Here is a 17,736-nt window from a genome sequence, read left to right as displayed (position 1 = left end):
TTTTAAAAAATATAAAAAGAAAGAAAGGGTTTTAAACATTAAAAATAAAATTTGGACTTCCCTTGGTACATACACCCTGTTTAGTGAGTATTTATTAAATATTTCTTAAACATAAAGTTTAGACAGTTTTTCAACAATTTTTTTTTGCTTCATATAAGAATAGGTCGTGTGTAATTGTTAAGCGTTGGTGCTGACTATGGTTATCATCATTTTCTTCTAAAAATAGATAGCGTGCGAAGCGATGATGTTTGATAATGGTTAGCATCATGTGCGATAAAATATCGGGCGATTGCTAAGCCGTCTTACCTCATATATGCGTTTGTGAATGAGGAAGGAGGGGGAGGGGGATGCTAAAATTTAACTTTTTTTTTTTTTTTTTTGGGGGGGGGGGGGGTTAAAACTGCGACTTACCCAAAAAAATTCCTGTACACGCCCCTGAGTACGTGTTTATATTCTTGCTAAAACGGTTATGACCACACTCTAAGATTTTCGATTATTATCGTGATCTGCACAAGTATCAGTATGTATAATTTTGCAAATGACATGAATTAATCGCAAAGATTTCAGAGCTGTTAGAGTTTGCTGTAAATAAGCTGTAAGGACATACAGCCGTGCGTGGCGCCCACCGAAGATACTTATTCATAAGTAACAGTTGAGAGTTAATTCCTTTTGAAATCGATTGAGAAAAACAAAAATTTTCAACGAAAACCTCAGACCTTCACCTGTTTACATTATACCATTCTATTTGAACTTCTCAGCGTCCTGTTTAAGCAAAATTTTTTACACATTTAAAAAAAATGAAGCTGTTAAATGAAGCTGTCAAATAAAAAAAAAAAATGAAGCTGTTAAATGAAAGAATAAGAAATGAGGATTAAGTAATTTAACTCCTTTATCTAACTTTAAAAAAGTCATCTTTTACAGAATCTCTGATTATGTATAGTTGGAATATTGGAAAAAAACTTCTAATCTGCATAAGACTTTCTCACAATATACGTATTGATATAAAACCAAAAGAACGTTATCCTATTACAACTGCTCAAAGTTCTTTAGCTTTAAGTTAAAATTATTCGGGATGACAAGAAGTGGAAGCAAAAACCAAACATAAAACAAATACGGAGGAGAACACACTCTCTTACACAACTCGTCTACTAACGACAGCTTATTGAAATATGTGTTCTACATAAAACCTAGAAACTGATTTGGTTTTCTTCAAATTATGAGAAACAAAAAGTGGAATTAGATTATAATAATAAAATAAATTCAATTAAATATTAAACTCATAAAAGAATTTTTTAAATTTTAAAATATTTTTATCTACCTTTGATCCAGCATCTTTTTCCAATATGGTTCTCTATTTCTCTTAATATCCTTATCATATTTTCTTCCTTACATTCATATAGTTGATGCCCCCCCCCCCCCCCCTCTTCTTTTCTAAAATGATGAGAGATAATTTGTAAGATGGAGGCAGGTAATTTTCAGTTTGTATCGGAAAGATTGTTTTCCTGCACGAATTAGTATTCTGATAAATTTATATAACTTCTTGCATGCTTCTGAAATTAGTAAGAAACGAATTATAGACCTTTATATAACTTTTGCCATTTCACATTTTAACTCACCCGCCATATTTTTCATCAATCCAAACTATTTATATATAGTCGTCAATCCAAACCGTTTACATATATAACCTATCATATATATATAGCTTTTTTAAGTCAAAACTTTATATAAATCATTTGTGCATTTTTCGCTCATTTTCCATTCATATGATACCATATTGTCCTATTTTTCGTTTTCTGGAGCTCTGCTGTCAGTTTTAACATGGTTTCACGCGAATTTCTTATATTTAGTCTTCTGCAATCATTTTAAGTAGTCGAAGTATGAGAACAGTTAAATTTCAGTTAAAACTATCAACGTAAAAGATGATAAAAACATACGATAAGTTTTAACACGTTGTTGACAAAATTTTATTGACAAACGGACTTAAATCAGCACGATAATCAACAAAATAAATATAACAATCATAAATCTAAAAAACATTCATTTAGACAAAATAAATGCGACCAAATCATGCTTTAACTAATAAAAAAAAAAGTTTTATTTAAATTTAATGTTAAATAATTTTATATCATAAAATCAAAAATTCAGAGCATTAATTTGTCAAATAAATTAAACTTTTGCATATTAATGGTATCAATTACATATTAATTTATATGAAACAACCCCTTAATGGCACGTGAAACTTTATAATGCAACTGAAAGATTTAAAAACTAAGTACAAATTGTCATTGCTAAAAATTAGTCGGCAACTTGAACTGTTTTTTCCTCCTTTCAAATACTTTTTACTAAAAATATAAATCAACACAAAAATAAGAAAAACTGTTGCTTGATTAATGAAATAAAAATCTCTTTCACAAAAGGAGAATTTACTTTGGAGTATTTGCCAATCTTTTCAAATCATTTGATAAAGTTAACTACAAATATTTCTACTTCATTTAATCGTAAAGACGTAGAATTTTTACCGGCTTCAATTTGAAGTTTAACGATTCATGTTCATGAGCCTTATCCTTTTTATCCTTGATAAAACCAAAGATTTCGGGGATAAGACTACCCAAAAATCCTGCTAAACTACCAAATAGTGCTATCATTTTTTTTAGTTTCTAATCTTTTACCAATCAGCTTTTGGTTCGGATTTGTCAACTAGAGAATAATAAATAATAAACTCCCAACCATCCTGATTTCTTACCAATAGTGTATGAACATTAATAGTTAACTTTCCAGAATAATTTTTTAACCATGTTTATGCTACGCCTGCTCCTAATTAGTTCTTATTATCGGTGTTGGTTACTGATCCATAACGAGGATAAGGTTTAGGTTCATACTCGAACCCATTCTTTGCATTAATTAGGTTATTAACTTGATTTTGTAAATTATTGCTTTCGTTAGTCAAGTTATTTTTTTCAAGAACTTTTATTTTGTCTGTTGACAGTGCTTTGTATTGGTTGACTTCATTTTGCAGGTAACTTTTAGTCGTTTAGCTTTTAATTCGCTATCGTAAAAAATTACTAATCCCTTCTGTTTATTAACTTCACCTTGTTCATTTTGTAAACAGACGTTTAATCGGTTATTTTCAGCTTGACCTATGTCTATCGCTTCTAGACATCTATTTCATACTGCATGTGAGCAACTACCTGTTCTTTATCTTTTAATAAGTGATTATTTAAGTCATCAAAATTTTGTTTAAATACAACTTACTGTTTTTCTATATAATTATTAAGAAAATTTAACTTGCTGTTCGGCAATAATATTTTCATGTTTCTTTTTTTACTCTTCCTGTGACTGAAATAAACCGACAAGACCCTCGTCCGATTTATCTATACTTTTACTGCTTAAATTTATACTTGCGTTAAATGAAGTATTTAATTGACCTGATTTCTACTCAATAACTAAATAAATATTGCTCTATTTTTTTATTTTCTAATTCCAATATAATAAGATAAAATTATATAAAATTCTTAGCTTCTTGTATATTATTAAAGGGTAAGCAATAATAACTGTCATCTTCTGTTGCTTTAGGATCAAATTCCGTGAATACTGTAACTTTTCCTTTATACCATGATACTTCTGATGGAACTATACTAAGTGTTTTAATTGCATCTTCTTGATTCTTACCTCCATAACATCCAATAAAAATGCAATAAAAATTCCACTGAATTGGGTCTAAAACTAAAACTATAAAATGAACAGATTTTTTTTTAAAATGTTTCAACTTTCTACTTCTTTTTTTACTTACTTTTTAATGGTCTCTACCATTCAGCTGTTATGTAATTCATGGTCTCTACCATTCAGCTGTAATGTAATTCATTAATTTTATTAAGACCTACAAAAGCTCTCTATGCAACTTTGCCTTTACGACTGTTAACCTTGAGACTTCAAAACTATCCTTAAAACACTTATCAGTTTGTCATTCAGGTTTAAGGCGCGGTAGTGATACGTCGCTAAATATTGCTCTGTATGGGTAAAGATATGGTAATGTATCCGGTATTATAGCATCATTTAAATCCAGCAAATCTCAAGTTATTATTTCTTCAGTTGATTTCATTAACGGCTTTTCTCCTTCTTTACTAGAATTTACGTATTAAACATTCTTCTCACCTTTGGAAAGTCTAAATGTACCATTCCGTAATTCTCTTGCTAAGTTAACATCTACATAAAGTTCATGAACCTCGGAAATAATCGCAGATTAATAATACTCAGTTTTATCGTTAATTAAATTGGTTTGTAGTTTCCTTAAGCCGTACTCAATCTTATTTTCATTAAGTTCTATAAACTCTTTGTCTTTTATTATTGTTCTTGGAAGATAAAATTTGCCACATTTCTGATCTAATATTGGGAACTATATAACTTGCTTCAAATAGATTATTTATTGGCGTATCGACTGCTTTTTTAATACTATGTTTATCAAACTGATAGAATCTTGCAAGTTCCAGCATTCATAATGTTGATAATAGTAGTAGAATTAATAGTAGAAAAAGGAGCATATTTTACTCTTTCAAATACTTTATAAGCATTTGTATGCATCTGCTCCAGAACCTCAAGTTCATCCGCAATATTTGTCGGTAAAAGTGATATATTATCTTCAATTCCGTCAATATCTTTGCCGCAAGATAATAAATTTTTAAAATGTACCTCATATAATTTCTTAAATTCTCTGATGCTATTATTAGTATCATAGATAACTGAGGCTTGTGTCTGATTTTCTATTCTTACCAGACTTCTGAAATCCAAATCCTTGTCCAACTCTTACTCAGTATCAGGGATTTCATCTATTTGCAGTGTTAGAAATAAGGATGCTACTTGCAGCAGCTTCTGCCATTTCCTCTTTTGATTTCCATCCAAGCTTCCCTTTATGAATTGGATCAATATCAAGCAAATTAATTGCATTTTTATTCATCAATTATTAATCAATTACTATTAACGCTCGGTTTTAACTATAAATGAGGGGATTACCGTAAGTTGCTTTTGCCAGTTTTTCAATGTTCTCAATCGCCATGTTATGTCTTTTATCCATGACTAGATTAGCCTCATAAACCGCTGCTGGCCCTGCCTGCCCGGCCTTGTTGAATATGATCTGATTTACCAATAACTCTATGTTATCAAGATTTAGCCTTGGGGCATTTATAAATTGTTGAACCTTATTACTTTTACTTCCGAATTTTTCAATATACTCGCCTTTTGTTTTAAATAGCTTTAATCCTAGTTGGGTATCCTTTTGTTCATATGTTCAAATTTAACTTTAAAAATCAGCGTAAACGTTCATAAAATAGAACTATATACAAAACTAAAACTTAAAAAACTTAAATATATATTTAACAGAATTGCCACTGATTTTTATCGAAAACACACTTTTATTTGATATCAGTTCATCATCAACTTTATCTGCCCTCATTATCTCTGATAGACCCTACTTTCATTCCACAGTATATCTTATGTAGCTCTTCTGAGTCAACTTCAGAATCTACCCTTGCGTTAGCATGATAAACTAATGTTTTTATCATTTCAATATCAGGAAAATTCTCTCTAAAAATAGGAAAATATTCTCTACTTAATAATAAGTATTTATCAATCTTTTGCCGGATGTGACCATTCCTCAGATAACCTTAATAATTTAAAATTTTCGAAGGCATAAGAAAAAATTTGAAATATAATCAGATTTTTAAATATATCACTAAAAGTTCTTACAAAATTGTTGATGATTGTTGCTAAGATACAAAATACATGTTTGAACATTTTATAAGTTTAAAGTATACTTCGCAAGATGCATTAAAGTCATTCTCTATAACGTTAATAGTTTCGCTAAAAATCTCCTCTGCATGATTTGATTCGACTAAAGCTCCAATAATAACTTGTTTTCTCCAAGAAATTAAAGGTTCTCCAATTTCTTCGTTTCTGTTAAACAACTTTATTTTAACCCGTATTTTAAAATTTATTCAAAACAATCTTCTTTTTAATAAAAAATACTTTATGTTTTATTTACCGTTTTTAAACATTTTATAAAAAGCCAACAAAAGTATTGGAATTTCATTATTTTAGTTCTTTTTTTGAAACTATACTGAGTATGCCGACAAAATTTTTAAAAGTTAAATGCATTTCCTCTTTCAATAATTGAGAATTATTAATTGCCGTAGCATAAGAAAGTTATATATTATAGCTATAGTGACCCGATAATTCTGCTGTAAAAAAGTCCTGTAATTTACTAACGGTATTATTTTCCGTAGCTTCGGCGATTTCTTAATAAGATTTTTTAACCTGAAAACAGTTGATTAAATTTTCTTCTAAACAAAAAAAAAAATATTTAAAAGATTATTTAAAATAAACCTACGTAAGATAAAATCATTAAAGTAATTAACAAAAGTGCTTATACTTGTTGTTTTTTCTCTGTTTATCAACTGTCATTCTATGTATAGCATTGTATATTCGGTAAATTGTAAATTATAAATTACGACAACAAACAGGAGTTACGTGCTTGAGACCGGTGATAAAGTGAAAAATGGTTTAGTAAATATACATAAAGATGTTGATATTAATATTGCTCCTATTAAGCCAATAATGTGTAGCTAGGAGGAGACGGCAAAGTAGTTGAAACAATAGCTTTTTATGGAATAGAAACTGATAACGACTATTTTAGGGTGCAACGAGAAGGAATGGGAACGGAAAAAGAAAGTTATACAAAGATAGCTAAAGAATATCTTGAATATTTTGATTGCAACTTCTTAAAAATGAAAGAGTAATTTTAAGTAATTTTTATTTTACTGTGTTATACCTGTGAGCAATCATCCCACGTGGTACGGGATGATTTCACACATTTCTTTTATAATGAAAATAAATAAACAAAAATTAAGAATTTTATAATGATTGTTATCATGTAAATATTATCACTCAAATGTCTTTTTTCAGTGAGACAACATTTTACTTTTTTTTGCCTCCGATCAAATTTCATTTTTAACAACTGTACATTATTACTAGAACATGAATTATCTTAGCAATAAACAAAATTATTTTTCTGTTAAGAAAAAGTTTGGGATATCAAGATAAAATTAAAAAAATATTTTTTAAAAATTTGAAGCTAATAGCACAAAACTTACATTTTAAGAAAATTTACACGAGGGCAAATTTTTTATGATGTTGATGTAGCTTTTTGATGATAAAGTTGTCAAAACAAAATTTTTTTAAAAAATTTTTATTAGGTAACATTTAGTATGGTTTATCTAACAAAGCAAAAATATTTTGCTATGGGATTTTATAAATTTATATAAATAAAAAAACAAGAACAAGATAAACTATAAAATTGGTTTTACAAAAACTGGCCATTTAATTTAAATAAATTGAATTCACTCGAAAGATCTTCATAAAAAAATGATAAATTAACATTTGAAGTAGTCAACTTTTGCTTTTATGCATAATTGAATGCCATAAGGCATGGTTTCAACAACCTCATGTAGCAATCTTTGGCGATTCTGTCCAAACCTTTCATAACTGTTGTTTAAGATTTTCAACTGAAACTATATTTCTCATGTTTTCCATCAGTCCCACTCCATGATCAATAGGATTTAAATCAGGCGATTGAGCTCACCAAGGAACAATAATGTTGCCTTTCTCAATGAACTAGCCTTGAATAGAATGCGCAGTATGAGATATAGCGCTATCCTTCTGAATATTCAATTTTTGCTTCTTCCAGAATACAATGTTGCCAACTATTTTAGACACTTTTCTAGAGTGTTTTTATAGTTATATTGATTGATTCTTCCGGTATATATATTTGTCAATTGTACCATTCTTTAAAGAAACATTGAATTCTCTGGTTAAACTACAAATACTTATCTTAGGATTTTGATCGAACGTTTATTTCCAGGTAAAAAACTGGTCAGTTATCAATAGAAGAGAGGGAAGTGTTGCGCATGTACAAAAAAAGGCGCCAATAAATAAAGGAACTCTTACTCTAGTTAACAAAAGAAAGACTTTAAAAAAATTGTTTGCTTTGACAATTTTATTATTAAAAAACTAAACCGATATCATAAAAAACTTAACCCTCGTGTAAACTTTCTGGACACACTGTATTTAACACTCTGCATGTTTATTAATGGTTATCAATTTTTGGTTATAAACAATTGTAAATGCATTAAAATTTAAAACTTTAAGTTTTAAGGAAAAATTACGCTTGTTACATGGACGAAGACTGCTTCGCGTGAACTTACAAAGTTTATCAGCAGAAAAAAGTTTCTTCTAAAAAGAATTTTTTTACATCATCATGGAGGAGAAATCCACATGCAGTTTGGATGTTATTTTCGTAAATCTAATCAAAAACTCTTCGCTTCATAAACACTTTACAATCGCCCTACGGAATTGTTGCAGAATCTGTGCACAATTTCATAAATATTTTCTCTATTTTTTTTAAAGCGCTTTGACAAATTTGTTTAACGCCAATGAACTTTTTTTAAGCATTTTACGCTGATTTGGGTATTTAAGGGTTTAAAAAAAAGTAAAATAAAATACGTAAGGGTTTGTAAGGGTTTATAAAAACGGTAAAATTAAATGACAATTTAAGTTTTAACGAATTCATATTTGTAATAAAATAAACTAATTTATTCAAAAAAGGAGTAGAATTTTCATTATAAAACATATCACTAACAAATTGTTATACCAAACACAAATTACATTAATCATTAGTTTTAAAGATGACTTTTAATCGGATTGTTGTTTTTTGATTCTTTATTTTTCTAAGTCTTATTTTGCGATTATTTACTTTCTCACAAAAGTTGTATTTTTTTTGCTCGTGATTTTAATAGTGTCAATGTCAATGACAAAGGTAAGCACGTTAAGCGAAACTATATTTAATTAAAAACCAAAAAGGCAACAGTAGCAACAACAGTAATTTGGTTTAAATACCAAAAAGAGCTAAATTAATAACAACTTGTGTGCATCATAATCGGATGAGGAGGTTTCAATACCCGAAACAATCATCGAGTTCGGGTATTGAATTTTTTAATATCCAAAAATCCGAACCCGTTCGGTTTTTGACTTAATTACCGTTCAGGTCCCGAAACTTAGTAAAAGATTTTAAAATTTGCGAAAATCGCTAAAAGCCACTAATTCAAAAAAGGTACTAAATAAAACTTATTTGAGCTGAGAGTTAAATAAACAACATGAGTGCTTAATTAAAGTCCAGAATTATTTAAACAACATGAGTAAATGAAAAAGGTTAAATAATGTGAAAATAAATGCAATTTTGATACGAAAAGTTAACTTTCTTAACACATGAGTTGCTTTATCATCATAGAAAAAATATAGCATTTTCACCTTAGAATTTTTACCTAACACTGATTACAAAATAAACATTTAAAGTTTGGCGATGTACTGATTCGGAGACTGTTTTCATGAGTTTCTTAACAGAAATAAATTGAAAAAAATCTGAACCTAGTTTTAAAAAATCATTTTCGACATATTCTTTGTCTTCTTCAATGCCATACATGTCCATAACGTATAGAATGAAGATTACTCGGTAGTTTGATCATAAAGAGAGAAGATTACTCGGTACTTTTGGGTACCGAGTAATCTTCTCTCTATACGATCAAACTTCGAGATCGATAATTTATTAAAAAACGAGTGAGAGAATAATTTTTATATACATGAAAAATGAAATCAGCCAACATTAATGATTGGGGTTGAAAAAAATTTAATTTGACTAGGTCAAAAAAATTGTCGAAAACTGGGTGTTTTACCCAGTCAGTCAATAATGATGTTAAACAAAACATTGAGAAAGTTAAAAAAATAATTAAAAAAAAAAAAAAGGTTATAATTTTAGAAGACGTCGTTCTTGGAAGAGGGCAGTTAGAAGCCAGGGTGGGATATGGTTAGCTCTGACTACCGTGACTTCTTACAAACCATCCTCATTCAACATCATTGTCAACATCCTAAAAATTAGTTTGTGCCCACGCCTCTTTGACAGCTATCTTAACAAAAAATTATTTTCAAAGTTTTTTTCTAAAGGTCTTTTTAATTGCTATGGAAACGACAAGTGTAAATTAATCCAAGTTACATGAAAACTGAAATGAGCCAACATAAATGATTGGGGTTGAAAAAAACTTGATTTAAAAACAACCGAAAGTTTTTCGAAATAAAACACAAACCTAATATCTTTAATAAAATTATACTACTATATTTACAAAAAAAAATTTTTAAACCGCCTGCCTCCTTCGATAAAAAAAAAAATGTCCACCGTTCGAAGCTTTAACAAAATTCGCTAGAATTTTGTTTTTCGAATTTCCGAAATCCAATTTTTTTTTTTTTTTAACAACATTAAAAAAAACTTTCCGTTCTAAAAATTTATCGAATCTCATCTTAAAAACTCGAATATTTTTGACAACAACTAAAAAACAACCTAATTATTTTATATTTCCATTATTATTACATTAAATAATTATCATTTTATTATATTTCCGTGATTTTTTGCAGTATTTAAAAAACTTTCTTAAGTTTTAATAAACAACAAATATTCGCAACAAAAACTCCAAATAAATTTTTTCCATTTTTTCAAAAATCCATTTTTTTTTCTTTTTTTATGTTTTAAAAGAAAATCGTTTCTTTTTTCTATTTGAATTATTTAATATTTCATTTCATAAATAAATTTTGAATTATTTATACATTTTACATTTTTATTTAACATATTAAAAATATTTAAACAATCAAAAGTATTTCGTATCACTTCAACTTTTTCAACTCTTCGATGTTATAAAAACTTTCTTGTATTATATATACTTTTTACATATTTACTTTTGTATTTATTTTTTATTTAACATTTTAAATATTTTTCGTCTTTCTTACTTTAAACTTTTCGATGGTATAAAAATCTTTTCCACGGTACTTGATCATCAACTTCTTGAAGTTCGAACCACGAAGCCATTCACAAATGTCGTCGATGAAGTTCGTTTCTTTGTGAAGGTAAAGAACTAGTTTTTCAGCGAGTCGAATCCACGGGAGGATGAATCCTTCGAACTCGTTCTTTAATACGAAAGTATGACTGATGTTTATCCACAATTTATAAATCTTATGCTTCGGTGTCCATCCATCCATCTTCACTGGATGATCTAACCAGACACAACGAACGTTGGACGAACATAAAATGACAAGTTTTTTCTCATCTTCAGATAAAATATTTTTCTCAACACGTAATCTATTCAACTTGCATCCTGCGTCAAAAAATTTCTCCATGAAAAATTTCTCATGTGAAACTTCATGAGCGGTTTTTCCATCGCTTATATCAATCCTCCACTTTTGTTCATCGATTGACCTTTTCATGTCCTCGGTAAACAACGCCTGCGCTTCAAAGAAGCATTCTATGAATATTTTGTATTCTGAATAATAATAATAATAATATATTAATATTACTATTAATATTTATTTATTTGCAACAACAATTATTCAAGATTAATCAACTTTCAAAAGGTTAAAAACACAAGATCGTGTTTAAGAAATATAAAACAGATATTATTTTCTTTATAAAAAACATCAAAACAGTTCAAATGATCACAAATTAGTTCAAAAAATATTTTTTATTTACTAAATATTTATAAAACAAATAAATAATTTACGAAATAAAAAACTAAAATATTTATTGAAACTTGTCATACGCCGTTTTCAAACTTTGGTTGCGCTCCAACCAATAGAAATACGATAAACAATTCAGCCAATCAGAAGCTTGACCAAAAACATTAAAACAGCGCTCATCTTTTTTAAAAGTCCCGTGAGATTTTTTATACAAAATAATTTATTTTCAAACTGAAATAAAAACATTTTCGCTTTCTATTTCTTTGCTGAAGCAACAAAAAATATTTTAAAGTATTGTAAAAAAGTAAACTAAAAGTATGTCAATTTAAAGTGGTAACAGTGAAATAAGATTCTCAAAACGGTTGGAAATTATATTTTAAAAGTTTCACACGAAAAAACTTTTCAAAACTTTTTAAATTTATAACTAAAATCGTTGTATTAATTGAACTTGTTATCGCTTTTTCCCTAAAAACCTAACTAATAGAAATATATTCTGCTTAAAACTGATTTTAACAACTACATAACAACAAAATCTTAAACAATTACTTCTTTCACGTCGTTCGTTCAGAAATTATTATAAACAAAAAAATGAAAATAGAAGTTTGCGATTTTCACTAATGAAACAACGCAACTCCTACGGCGATGTTCACACTTAAAAAACGTCCGTTAGCTCACAGAGTTGTTTGAAAACTCAATCAGTGTGAGGGTTTAGTTGTAATTGAAAACTCGAATGTCAAATGCGCAATAAGAGTTTGCAATTATTCTCTTTCCTCTATTTGTCATGGGGCGCTTTAAATATTCTCAGTTCTCCTAAGAATATTTAGAGCATCTCATGACAATTCTTTAAGTATGAATGTGATTGAAGGTGTGAGAATGTACTCTGAGATGAAGAGATTAAGATATATTTTATCGTATTGTAATTTAGAATTCATTGTATAGAAATAAGAGATAACAACAGGTTGTGGTACTTCTTCAAATTGGCGACGAAGATAAAAGAAAAGTAAATTGAATAAAAAAAAAATAAAGTTAATGTTAGACTTTTATAAAGATTGTAGTTATCCATGGCTATAAAAAATCTACCAAATTTTCCACCATTTTCATGTAGCGAAGATGCGAGTAAATTGTTTTCTAGCTGGAAACGCTACATTAAACGATTTGAGTTACTTTGCAGTTCACTAATAATTACAGATGACAAGCAAAAACTTTCGTTACTTCTCACTTTAATTGGGGATAACACTTACGAAATTTATGAAAACATTATACCACAAGATACGCTAATCACATACCAGCAAGCTGTTGATGCTTTCAATGAACATTTTAAACCTCAAGTTAACTCGAGCTATGAAATTTTTATATTTCGCAAAATGGTTCAACGTACAGACGAGACCACTCAGCAATTTTTCGTTCGATTACACGAACAAGCCCTTAAATGCGAGTTTGCTGATAAAGATAAAGAAATTAAACAACAAATTGAGATTAATACAAACATCTCAAAACTACGGAAATATAGCTTCCAGAACCCTAACAAAACTCTACAAGAGTTGTTAACTATGGCAAAAACATTCGAATTGATGGACAGTCAAATAGAAGAACTCGAGAAAGAAACGATAAAACAAAACGAAGTAAATACAGTAAAGAAAACAAGTTTTCCTCCAACCAATAAAGTAATGTTCAAAACACCACGTGAGATAGAAAAGAGATCGCAGAAAAGAATTTGTTTTCGATGCGGGAACGAATTTCCACACACTAATATATGTCTAGCTTTGGGGAAAACATGCTATTCCTGCGGAAAAATCGGGCATTTCGCAACAGTTTGTAAAAGTAAAAAACAAATCGAACAAAATACAACAATACAGCGAGGAAAAAACCAAAGAAATGAACAAATTTATACGAAACCACTAAATATAATTTATAAAGATGTCAACGAATCCGAAAACAATTATTCAGAGCTTAACCAAGGAAATTTGTACTCAGTGAACAATAAAAAAATTAATGATGCAGTCGAAAGCTTCGAGGTTACGATTAACATAGAAAATATACCAATAACCGTTCTAATAGATACCGGAGCTTCTATAAATATCCTAAACTTTGAAACATTTGAAAAGATAAACAGTTTCCTTAAAAGACCACTTCGCCTACATAAATCTAAAACTCAGATTATTACTTACGGAGATAACAATCCAAAATTAAAAATAGAAGGACGTAGTTATAGAAAGTCAAACAAAACTCTTTCCGACTACATTCCACGTGATTAAAACCCGCCACAAAAACCTATTATCTGGAAACGACGCTAAACTATTAGGTTTAATACAATTAAATAAAGCTCTCGCGCATCCTGACGTCAATGAAAAACCTTTAAACAAAAACCAAGGAAAACAAAAGACAGGACCAAATAATTGTGGCGACAGAAATCAACAAATTTGCCATTCCATGCAGAATATTAACAAACTAAACAGTGCTCTCCTTCTTAACGCTCCAAAACAATTACAACCACTTATAAACTCATACAAAGATTCCGTTTTTAGCGGAAAAATAGGAAAACTTTCTAACTACCAAGTAAAGTTGAAAATTAATGAAAGTATAGCACCAGTCGCACAAAGAGAAAGAAGAATCCCTTTTGCACGAGAAAAAGTTAAAGATGAACTTACAAAGCTTGAAACAGAAGGAATAATTGAAACGGTAACGGACGAAGGGACACCCTGGATAAGTCCAATGGTAATCGTTTCAAAAAATGACGGCAACATACGGATTTGCGTAGACATGCGAGCCGCTAACAAAGCTATTGGAAAAACGCGTTTTCCGACGACAGTCTAGACGATGTTATTGTAAAATTAAAAGACTCAGCCGTCTTTTCAAAACTAGATCTAATGAAGGCATTTCACCAGCTCGAACTTGCGCCGGAATCGAGATCAATAACTACTTTTCAATCCGAAACTCAAATTAAGCGTTTTACAAGACTTAATTTTGGAGTATACTCTGCACAGGAGGAATTACAAAACGCTTTACGAGAAGTTTTAAAAGATATTGAAGGAACCTTGAACATTTCCGACGATGTTTTAATATTCGCTTTGAATACAAAACAGCATGATTTAATATTACACAAAACATTAGAAAGATTTAAAGAGAGAGGTTTAACCTTAAATTTTGAAAAGTGCATATTTGGAAAAGAAAAAGTTAAATTTTTTGGATTTGTATTTTCAAAGGAAGGAATGCAACCAGACCCAGAAAAACTTCAGAATATCAAGAACATGCCTATACCAGAAAACACTAAAGCTCTTCAAAGCTTTCTCGGACTCATGAACTATTTCAAACGTTTTATTTTGCACTTCAGTACTATTACTTACCCTTTGCGTAACCTTCTTCATAAAGATTCATTATGGAACTGGAACTTTGAGTGCCAGCAAGCATTTAATAAACTAAAAAACGCTATGACATCAGACTCGTGCGTTGGATACTTCGATTCCAACAAAGAGACTACAGTCTTCACTGACACAAGTCTTGTAGGGATATCAGCAGTTATTGTACAAAACACACCCAACAAACAAGACTTTAAACTCATCCTATAATTCAAAAGCGCTATCGCCTGTACAACAGGGCTACTCTACTATTGAAAGAGAATGTTTAGCTATAGTATACGCCTGCGAGCACAACAAAACATACTTGTTTGGACACTCCTTTAAAATATACAGCGATCACGAAGCTATTGTAAAAACTTTAAACAACCCAAATGCTACAGTACCACTTCGCATTGAGCGTATGACCTTACGATTACAAGGGTATTCTTTTGATCTACACTACATCCAGGGAAAATATAATATATCTGATTATCCTAGTCGACACCCTGTAGACCCTTGTGACAACAAAGGGTTAGAGAAGTATGTCAACTTTACTGCTGAACACGCATGTCCAAAAGCTCTTTCACTACTAGATATTCAAAGGGAAACCAAAGCCGATCCTATTCTACAAATACTTACTGAGTTAGTTGCCACTAATACCTGGCAGAAACTGTTACATCCGAAATGTCCTCCGGAAATAAAATAATTTCAAAAAGAATTACTTGTTTACCATAATATTCGCCAAGAACTTACAGTAAATCAAACTTCAGACATTATCCTAAAAGCAAATCGAATTGTGATTCCACATTCACTAGAAATTACGGTTATACAACTCGCGCATGATAGTCACATGGGACTAGAGAAAACTAAATCACTACTTAGACAAAAAGTTTACTTTCCAGACCTAGACACTAAAGTAGAACAGTATATCAAACAATGTGCACTTTGTCAAGCACAAAATCCACCAGCCGAACTATTAATCACACCAACACCATGGGAAGTTTAGGACACGGTTAATATAGATTACCTTGGTCCTTTACCAAACGGATTTTATTTTGTAGTCCTCGTAGATCAAACATCAAAATTTCCGGTTGCCGAATCCTTCATGAAACCACTGATTAAAACAATACGAGCGGCGCACATCGAACGAAGAGACTGGAAAAAGCAGTTGTACAACTTCCTGTTCTCCTACCGTACCACACCCCATTTCACAACCCGAATACCACCATCCACACTTATGTTCAATCGTGTTACAGGTTTTACAATACCCTCATTTCAGACAAGGGTCAATGCAAATATCAATGATCAAGCCATGAAGAGACAAGAAAATGCTAAGTTACACAGAAAAAAATACCCTGATTTAAAATACCATGCAAAAAATCCAAACTTAAATATTGGTGATACAGTACTGATAAAACAAAAAATAGGTAACAAAACTATGGCACCGTTTGAGTTTAAACCCTACACAATTACGGCAAAGAACGGTACAATGATTACAGCCAAATCCCCCATTGATAACTCGCAAAAAACTCGGAATGCTTCACACATGAAGAAAGTACTAATGGATATACAGTTCAATCCGATACCAATTAAAGAAGAGGGTGATGAGGAATACTCCCATAACGATTTGATGTCTACAGAAAAGGAAAGTACACTAACAATGCCGACACAACTAAGAAGCCATTTTCAAGAACCGAATCCGAAGACATACCCAAACAGAGAAAGACGTCCTAAAGAATTATGGAGAAAGTACTAAAACATACAAGAAAACAAACAATAAAACATTTCCTTTACAGTAGAAAGGGAAGATGTGAGAATGTACTCTGAGATGGAGAGCTTAAGACATATTTTATCGTATTGTAATTTAGAATTCATTGTATAGATATAAGAGATAAGAACAGGTTGTGGTACTTCTTCAAAGTAGTGTAAAGTCTATCAAATATATCTACAAGTATGTGAATAAAGGAAGTGACATGGCTGCTTTTGGCGTTGTTGGCTCAAGAGCCAATGACGAGGTGAGTAACTACGAATTTGGGAGATATTTGAGTAGCAATGAATCATTCTGGAGGATATTTGGTTACTCCATACATCATCGTTCTGTTACTGTGATGCACCTTCAAGTGCACCTGGAAAATGGCCAAAGGGTGTACTTCACGGAGCAGAATGCTGCCGAAATATCAGCTAATCCACGTGACACAACTCTGACGGCATTTTTCAAGCTTTGTACAGTTGATGAACTTGCAAGGAACTTGCTTTATGTGGAAGTTCCCAAGTATTTTACCTGGAATGCAAGCAAAAAATGTTGGTCAAAGAGAAAAGCAGGCAAGGCCTTGGGAAGAGTGTATGTGATGAACCCCAAAAACAAGGAATGCTATTTCTTGCGATTACTGCTACACAAGATGCGAGGCCCAAGGTCTTTTGATGAGGTGAAAACTGTTGAAAACCGCGTGTGTGAAACCTTTCGTGAGGCATGTCAAATGTTGGGACTCTTGGAGGGGGACAACCATTGGGATGAGTGCTCGAATGAGGCTAAACAAATATCTTTACCTTCACAAATGCGAGACTTATTTGCAATTATAATTAGCACATGTAACCCTTCAAATCCGGCAGAATTGTGGAGCAAGTACAAGGAAGCATTGAGTGAGGATATTCTTGCAAGGGTTAGGCGAGAAAATCCAGTTCTTGAAATTGAATATTCTGAAGATGTATTTAATGAGGCCTTGATTTTGATCGAAGATAAATGTGAGTCCATGAATAACAGCACATTGCAGCAATTAGGCCTACCTTCTCCAGCCCGCAA

General features: G+C 30.7%; 3 protein-coding genes across 6 annotated transcripts in view; 1 reads left to right on the top strand and 2 right to left on the bottom strand.

The window, feature by feature from the left end:
- LOC149893804 (NACHT, LRR and PYD domains-containing protein 3-like) overlaps nt 1-1,310 on the bottom strand; it is a 112,460-nt gene extending 111,150 nt beyond the window's left edge. The window contains exon 1 of the mRNA XM_090076393.1: nt 723-1,310. The gene's annotated coding sequence lies outside the window, so the exon portion shown is untranslated. The remainder of the gene's footprint in view (nt 1-722) is intronic.
- LOC145200984 (NACHT, LRR and PYD domains-containing protein 3-like) overlaps nt 1-1,938 on the bottom strand; it is a 72,566-nt gene extending 70,628 nt beyond the window's left edge. For all 4 annotated transcript variants that reach the window (XR_016449067.1, XR_016449072.1, XR_016449073.1 and 1 more), the window contains exon 1: nt 1,319-1,938. Coding sequence is in view for 1 of the 4 variants with exons in the window: in XM_090076373.1 (XP_089932499.1) it covers nt 1,319-1,376 (58 nt within the window). In the remaining 3 variants the exon portion in view is untranslated. The remainder of the gene's footprint in view (nt 1-1,318) is intronic.
- A 10,724-nt stretch (nt 1,939-12,662) lies between these two features.
- Nucleotides 12,663-13,856, top strand: LOC149893803 (uncharacterized). The gene has a single exon (XM_090075232.1). It carries the CDS (start codon nt 12,663-12,665, stop codon nt 13,854-13,856), a length of 1,194 nt encoding a protein of 397 aa, XP_089931358.1.
- The last annotated feature ends 3,880 nt before the right edge of the window (nt 13,857-17,736 follow it).

Source organism: Hydra viridissima, unplaced genomic scaffold (assembly GCF_058129835.1).
Source record: "Hydra viridissima isolate aposymbiotic clone 2 unplaced genomic scaffold, HvirCarnegie_v1 scaffold_1, whole genome shotgun sequence".
Lineage (NCBI taxonomy): Eukaryota > Metazoa > Cnidaria > Hydrozoa > Anthoathecata > Hydridae > Hydra > Hydra viridissima.
This window is presented reverse-complemented; position numbering and strand designations above follow the sequence as displayed.